This window comes from Cherax quadricarinatus, chromosome 6, assembly GCF_038502225.1.
Source record: "Cherax quadricarinatus isolate ZL_2023a chromosome 6, ASM3850222v1, whole genome shotgun sequence".
NCBI classification, from domain to species: domain Eukaryota; kingdom Metazoa; phylum Arthropoda; class Malacostraca; order Decapoda; family Parastacidae; genus Cherax; species Cherax quadricarinatus.
The window spans coordinates 23,527,743-23,536,181 of record NC_091297.1 but is presented as its reverse complement, the minus strand read 5'-3'; the positions used below and the strand labels follow the sequence as shown (position 1 = coordinate 23,536,181).

Sequence of the window (8,439 nt, the reverse complement as noted above, 5' to 3'; positions counted from 1 at the left end):
ATATATATATATATATATATATATATATATATATATATATATATATATATATATATATATATATATATATATATATATATATATATATATATATATATATATATATATATACGATGGGGTCCACCTCTGGTGTAAATTGTGGGACCCATAGCCTCGGAGAAGTGGATAAAAAGACTTCAAGGAAGAATATTTGGATTTCTTCCTGAAGCCGTTTGAATATTTCACTTCCACTGCCACCCCATCTTTTCAATTTTTTTTACCAATAGGAATTTTTTATTAAACATATATATGTATATATACATATATATATATATATATATATATATATATATATATATATATATATATATATATATATATATATATATATATATATATATATATATATATATATATATATATATATATATATATATATATATATATATATATATATATATATATATATATGTCGTGCCGAATATGTAAAACTGGTCAATTAGCAAGAACTCATTTAAAATTAAGTCCTTTCCAATATTTTCTCATATACGTTTAAAGATATATTTTTTTCATTGATGTTAAAGTAAAAAATTTTAATTTTGCACCAAACGAATCTTAGAAAACTTACCTAACCTTATTATAAAAAGAACAATTTATTTTAGCCTAACCCAACTAAATATATTTTAGATTTGTTTACAATAATTTAATACTAAACAAACACAGTGAAATATTTTTTTTTCGTTAGGTTCAGAATGATTTTGGCGAAATTATTGCATACTCAAATTTTCGCTTGTCCTATATGGCAATATGAGCGTTGCTATTTAAGCTAAGATCGCAAGTTCTGCCTATTCGGCACGACATATATATATATATATATATATATATATATATATATATATATATATATATATATATATATATATATATATATATATATATATATATATATATATATATATATATGTATATATATATATATATATATATATATATATATATATATATATATATATATATATATGTATATATATATATATATTACATATATACATTATATATATATATATATATATATATATTACATATATACATTATACATATATATATATATATATATATATATATATATATATATATATATATATATATAAATATATATATATATATATATATATATATATATATATATATATATATATATATATATATATATATATATATATATATTAGTACTGCTACAGCACAGAGAGAGGATGATGCTATGCTGAGATGAACAAATGATGAGCAGAACAGTGGATAAGTTAAAGCACGTAGAGAGATAAGAAGTTTATTATACATATTTCTAAAATATTAATTAACTTACATTTATAGTATAAAGGTTAAAAGATGAAATTAAAATAATCTGCGAGTCAGAGCTTTTATTTGATCAGCTCATGTAAATACTCCACTAAAAACTTTATACTCAAAACAAATGAGTTTTCTTGATTAGTAAACCGGTAGAGTTAGTTACCAAGAATAATGTAAGAAATTCAGTCTTACCTCTACTGGGATTCTTAGGAACCAGGATGTATATACAATGAGAGTTTGTTTTAATTCTTTTTTTTTTTTTTAAATAATAATTCTTGACTTGTGGTGAACAGGTTAAATGCAGCATTAATGATCCTCACCTGGTCAATAGTTGGTAACCTCAGTTATCCAATCATAATAGTAATAAGTATTAATGTTGAGATTTTTAAAGCCAGACGATCCCTCGGATGATTATAATAGAGGAAATTATATTTTAAAATATGATGGAAGGTGGTGGTGTTATTTATATTCATTATGGTTCTGCGCATTAGAGGTGAGAGTTGTTACTCATGGGAAAATTTTATTTTTTCAAGATTTAATTAATAGGGATCCTTTATCTAACATTAAGTGACATAAAGAGTACAATATGAATTTATAGCAATTTCTGAGCCAGAGCTTTCGTTTGGTCAGTTTATTTGAATTCTTGAATGCACTTTATCTCGTCAGGAAAGAATTTTAGATGGAGTGGGGTGATGAACAGTGTAAATGTTGATCCTATACATGACAGAAAGAAACTCAAAATTTTTGCTGTATTAAAGGCTCTGATGCAATAATAGATCCAACTAGACAAGTTCATTGCTCCAGATGAGTCACCTTGTATGGTCCTTTTCCAGAAATAGGAAATATATGAGGTAAGGCCATCCATATCATATTTTCACAGCTCGATAAAAAACGAAAAAGGAGTAAAAAAGGGATGATGTACCAAACAATTACACATGAATGGTTAATGCTCAGACTTTTAATTCTTTTATTTATCTCTTATATCTTAGCAACTGTTCACTGCACGATATCCTACTGTAAAAATTAGATGTAAAATATACATATACCAATATATAACAGTAATGAACTAAATATTTATTACAATAGATACTCCCGCCTCTGCAGGTCTTCTGTCAGTGACTGTGAGATGGGATGATCTCCTTGAAGCGGACTGTCTTTAGCACAGCTGACGTGAATTGGTAGTTCATGGTAGCTGGAACACTTCTGCACCTCACAGTTTAGCAGCAGGGGGTTTCAAACCCTTCATGAGCAACCTCTTCAGGATCTTGCCTGAAGGGGACTTTGGTATGGCGTCAACAATGCAGATGCCTCCTGCCAGCTGTTTGTAAGACGACACTTGACCTGTAAAATCAAGAGAATTGTTAAATAAGTTTCTGAAATATGTTTTAGCTATGAGTCACTGTGGTACAATGAGTTACTTCCTGAGCCACGGCATAAGAATCACACAGCGCAACCTATTCTCCTACTAGATACATTTTGGTCAATGTGCCATCCGAGAAAGGTATCCCTGTATTCCACAACGTCAGTCCCCCGTGCCTCTTTGCACGAGACAGAAATAGTGCAGAGTGTGGCATAAGTTGACAATGTAAATGCTCTGAAAGTCTGAAGGGAATCAGAAGAAGCATTCAGAAGTCATCATATGAAAACTAATATTTAAATTAAAATACTGCTTTTCATGCGATAATTTCTAAGTTTTGCATGTGATGAGCATCAACATTTCCAAGCAGACACCTTAACGATGCAGCTTCTGAACGGTTTCATGTACTCCTGTATTTTAGATTATTGCTGTTTATGATTTCCTGAAAGTTTGAATTAGATTTGGGCTGATAATGTCCTAAGTTACAAGATACATTGAAACAATAAACATTAGTTTCGTTTTTATGACTTGTGACTGACTCTAGTGATTCCCCTCAAACCTCAAAGCTAATATGCAACTACATTATCAACTTCTATCGCACCCATTTATTTTCGCATTGGTTATACTACTGGTCTCTAATTTACAGTAGGTTTGAAGCATATGTTCCAGCTCTTGAGCCATGTAAAGTGTTGATCTACAGCTCCTGGGCCTTTTAGAGGATTCTTGAAAATATCCTCACAAATCTTCTGGGTGTTTGGGCTGAGTTTCAGCTACTGGATAATGCTGGAGGTAGCAGTTAGGAGATTCTTCTGTAGGATCGAGCAGCGTCAGAAACGCATCTAGTTAATACATCGAATTATAGTTTAGTATATAAAATTTTCCCAATAGAAGTGTTCTGGATATTTGCTCTTCGATCTTATGTTTTATTGAAATAACGTACTAAAATTGCACCTATATTTATTCGCCTATTTCCTGTCTTGGAAACATATTATCCTTTTCCGACGAAAGGCATCCACTCCGCTCCTGTCGTCATTTTCTGATGTATAAAAATATTTCGAGTCACTCCTTATTGCAACGTTTATTAAAAAAAATGTATCCTACAATCTTTAGTTTTAAGGTGATCTCTAATCGGGTCAACTTTTCTTAATAATGGTTCCGGTATGTCACAAATTATTACTCCTCCAACGAACCCTTTTCTGGCTATGTTCCTATATTGTTTGTAAAATAATTTTCACCTTTTTAAGAGCACCGTCTCAGCTGTTGTAAATAGCATTACAAACTTTTACATTTTAACTATTGCCGGTTCTCTGTATTAGTCACAGAATCTTCGATTTCAAATTAAATTTTTTTACGTCTGAATTGACTTATATATCTCACCTAGTAGCAATACAAAGTCAGTTCTGAAAAAACTCTGATATTCCGAATCTCTCTCACGCCATAGGAGGCGCCTCATTGCGGGTGAAGGGCTCTTGATCCAGAGAAATGAACTTGTCCTCCATTCCTAGAATTCAGCATGATTGCCTCCAATTCCCAGAAGCTGTATGACTCCTACGGGATTTGCGCTCCCTTCTGAATATAAAAATAATCCTTTTACCTTTAGATTCACAGAAAATTTATTCGCTGTCAGTTGTCAACATGTTTGTGACTTACTGAAGGAAAGATATACATTAAAATTTCTCTTAACATACTTTTCATCTTTAATCTTTACCCTTGTAGTGCGGGAAAAAATGCCATATCAGTCTCTCACTGACAATTTTCTCTCGAAAGGTATCAGTCACTGATCAGTATCTTCCAGCAAGCAGTGTTTCTCTGCGTAATTCGAGAAGCTGGTACCTTACTGCTTTTATTATGTATAATTCACGGTTGTTATATAGAACTGATATACTCTAACCTGACGACATCTAACTTGTGCCATTATTTTTGTTTTAAATTAGCCGAAAACATTACTTCATTGTGGTCTGTCACTGGATTATTAAGAAAAAAATTGGTATTAGTTTTCTTAATATTTTAAGTTAACATACTAGCAACAAACTGCTGAAGTCGGCTCGGGTCAATGGAGGCTCCGGGTTTGGCTACCACGAAGGCTCTGGGTGCCATTCCCAGTTGCTGGTCTGGCACCCCCACCACCGCTGCTTCACTCACGTCCTCGTGTGTCGACAGTAACTTCTCCAGCTCAGAAGGCGACACCTGACATAAATATTCCACAGATATAGCTATTAAATTTGAATTAGCCCTTATATAACTCTGTGTTCATTAAATTTAAGCATAACATAACAGAGTTATAAGTAATTTATGCCTGTGAGACATGTGGGGGAAAACTTGTTAGCTAAGTTCACTTTCCGACATAATAAGAATAATATATGACAACAAGCAGGGCACTTAGTTTTATTGACAACTTTTTTTTTTTATTTTTATTTAAGAACACAGTATACATTATACATGTTGTTATACATAAAACTTAACAAGAAAAAGTGCTCAACACTGAGAAAAAACAAGCCTAACTAGAAACGAAACAGAGGAACCTACACCTGAGCATTCCTTAACAAAAAACAGCTACAAAACTAAACCTGGTACTCTTATTCATATTTTGTATGAAAACTTTATATACAAAACATTATTTATACACTAAATCATTTCTCTTCCAATTGTTTTGTATAGTAACATGTTACATACATAGATTCTCGAAACTAAAACCCCCAGACAATGTTTTCGAGGAGACTAAATCGTACTCCCCACACCCCATATAACCCAAATACACATCATATGGAACATTGCATACACTAGAATAAATGATAAATTATAAGAAAAAATTTTCTAGGATGTATGCCTCCTCCCATCACCCACAAGGTGCACAGTATGAACTGGTGAAAAATATACCCTTAATCCGTATGTATATATACGTTCGTACCTCATTAACTTCCAAACAGGAAGGAATACTTAAAAGGGCAATGTACAATGCCTCCCCTATTACACAGAACATCTAACATTGACAAAGTTGACATAATGCAGGAAATACATGAGCCTGGTACACGCAGCACCTCGCCAGTACTACACTAGTTAAATACAATAAGAATCAAAACATTAGTCTCTGGGGCAACGAAAACAAAAACCCCGCATCTTTTACACACAAAAATTTCTTAACTCATTATTTCCTAAATATCTTCAGTTTGGTCCCTCTGTGAAAAGTATCGAAAGGACGCCTTGGCAGAACCCTCAGAAGCAAGAAAATCTTACCAAAGAACCTCCACCTCTCTCACAGAAGCCCCATTTCAATAACAGAACACCCCACCCACACACACAGACTCACACACAGACACGCACACAGACACACAACACACACACACACCACACGCAACAAAACACACACGCACACACACACACACACACAATACCTGACAGGGAGGCAACAACGAGTCATGGTACGTAATGATGTATCACAGTGGGCACCTGTGACGAGCGGGGTCCCACAGGGGTCGGTCCTAGGACCAGTGCTATTTTTGGTATATGTGAACGACATGACGGAAGGGTTAGACTCAGAAGTGTCCCTGTTTGCAGATGATGTGAAGTTAATGAGGAGAATTAAATCTGATGAGGACCAGGCAGGACTTCAAAGAGACCTGGACAGACTGGACACCTGGTCCAGCAAATGGCTTCTCGAATTTAATCCTGCCAAATGCAAAGTCATGAAGATAGGGGAAGGGCACAGAAGACCACAGACAGAGTATAGGCTAGGTGGCCAAAGACTGCAAACCTCACTCAAGGAGAAAGATCTTGGGGTGAGTATAACATCGAGCATGTCCCCGGAAGCACACATCAATCAGATAACTGCTGCAGCATATGGGCGCCTGGCAAACCTGAGAACAGCATTCCGATACCTTAGTAAGGAATCATTCAAGACACTGTACACCGTGTATGTCAGGCCCATACTGGAGTATGCAGCACCTGTTTGGAACCCGCACTTGATAAAGCACGTCAAGAAACTAGAGAAAGTACAAAGGTTTGCGACAAGGTTAGTTCCAGAGCTAAGGGGAATGTCCTATGAAGAAAGATTAAGGGAAATCGGCCTGACGACACTGGAGGACAGGAGGGTCAGGGGAGACATGATAACGACATATAAAATACTGCGTGGAATATACAAGGTGGACAAAGACAGGATGTTCCTGGGAGCGGACACTGAAACAAGAGGCCACATTTGGAAGTTGAAGACACAAATGAGTCAGAGAGATAGTAGGAAGTATTTCTTCAGTCATAGAGTTGTAAGGCAGTGGAATAGCCTAGAAAATGACGTAGTGGAGGCAGGAACCATACACAGTTTTAAGACGAGGTTTGATAAAGCTCATGGAGCGGGGAGAGAGAGGGCCCAGTAGCAACCGGTGAAGAGGCGGGGCCAGGAGCTAAGACTCGACCCCTGCAACCACAAATAGGTGAGTACAAATAGGTGAGGTGAGTACACACACACACACACAGGCCCTCACACAGATAGGCCTTACATCATGTTATCTCACACCACTGGAGCAGCCACCATCACCGCCCTTCCTTACTACATTCATCTCCAAGTGCTCATCACTCACCTCTGGAAGCCAACCCCTTTCTGTCCTTCCCCTGCACCAACCTGCAGTGTTCCTCCTTTCTTATGTTCTTATGTTCTTAACTGAAGCAGTCGTGCCACAGTCAGTCCCCGATAACTCTCCGGAAAAGGAGTAACCCACTGACCCCCATATAGGCTCCTATTCCTACCCACCGACCTATAAAAACTCGCCGCTAAAGCCTTGATTCTGACATTACCCCCACCTCCCTCATTCCCCAAGAAACATACAAAAAATCAACCATTATATACCTTAACGCCCTCGCTACCTCACTAGACACTCCTCCCACGTCAAAAAGTAAAGCCCTAAGGACCCCCACCCTTCCCCCCCAATAACCCAAAAACACCCCTCAACCACACCCTTACATTTTCCAAAAAAGGACAAAAATACACCACATGGAAGGCATTTTCCACGTCACCACAATGCGCACATGAAGCATCACTCACATATCCCATCTGCCTCAACACCTCTTTTGACGTCAATGTTCCCATGAGGAATCTGTAGACCACTTCTCTCACCCTAGCAGGCATTCTTAGCTTTCGAAATTCCTGCCATATTACCCTCCAATCATATGTGGGGAAGACAGCCACCCCTTGCAGCGTCTCCCGACGATACTCAACTCCCACCAGCCTCCCTATTCGCAAACGAAGCACATCTCGAACCCTTAACATATACCTCAACATATCCTCACACACCTCCAGGTCCCTCCCACTCCACCAACAACGAAAGTCCCTCATCACCTCCCCCACACGCCGCCCCCTGACCCATCCCCACTGAGGTATCTCACCTTGACATATATTGCCCTCACCCTGGGCCCCAATGCCAACAAACCCAATCCCCGTGAAAATAAATAGTATAAAGACACAATGGAAACATAAACACATATGCAGTTTAATGTGATCCTATATTGACAACGTTTCGCCCACACAGTGGGCTTTCTCAAGTCACACACAGATCTGTGTGTGACTTGAAAAAGCCCACTGTGTTGGGCGAAACGTTGTCAACAAAGGATCATATTAAACTGCATATGTGTTTATGTTTCCAAACCCAATCCCCCCTGACGAACCCCAGTCATTACTACGTCACGTCCCAACCACGCCCTCCCATAATCCCATATATACCTTAATGCCCTCCTCTGGATGTCTGTTACATCACAATTCCTCAAGGGAT

The 8,439-nt window shown here is 36.7% G+C and overlaps 1 protein-coding gene across 1 annotated transcript in view; it reads right to left on the bottom strand.

The window, feature by feature from the left end:
• Positions 1–1,292: 1,292 nt before the first annotated feature.
• Positions 1,293–8,439, bottom strand: part of LOC128692722 (uncharacterized) — a 94,954-nt gene continuing 87,807 nt past the window's right edge. The window contains exons 10-11 of the mRNA XM_070080998.1: positions 4,705–4,870; positions 1,293–2,667 (exon numbers count right to left, since the gene is read on the bottom strand). Of these exons, the coding sequence (XP_069937099.1) occupies positions 2,537–2,667; positions 4,705–4,870 (297 nt within the window). The 3' untranslated portion in view covers positions 1,293–2,536. The remainder of the gene's footprint in view (positions 2,668–4,704; positions 4,871–8,439) is intronic.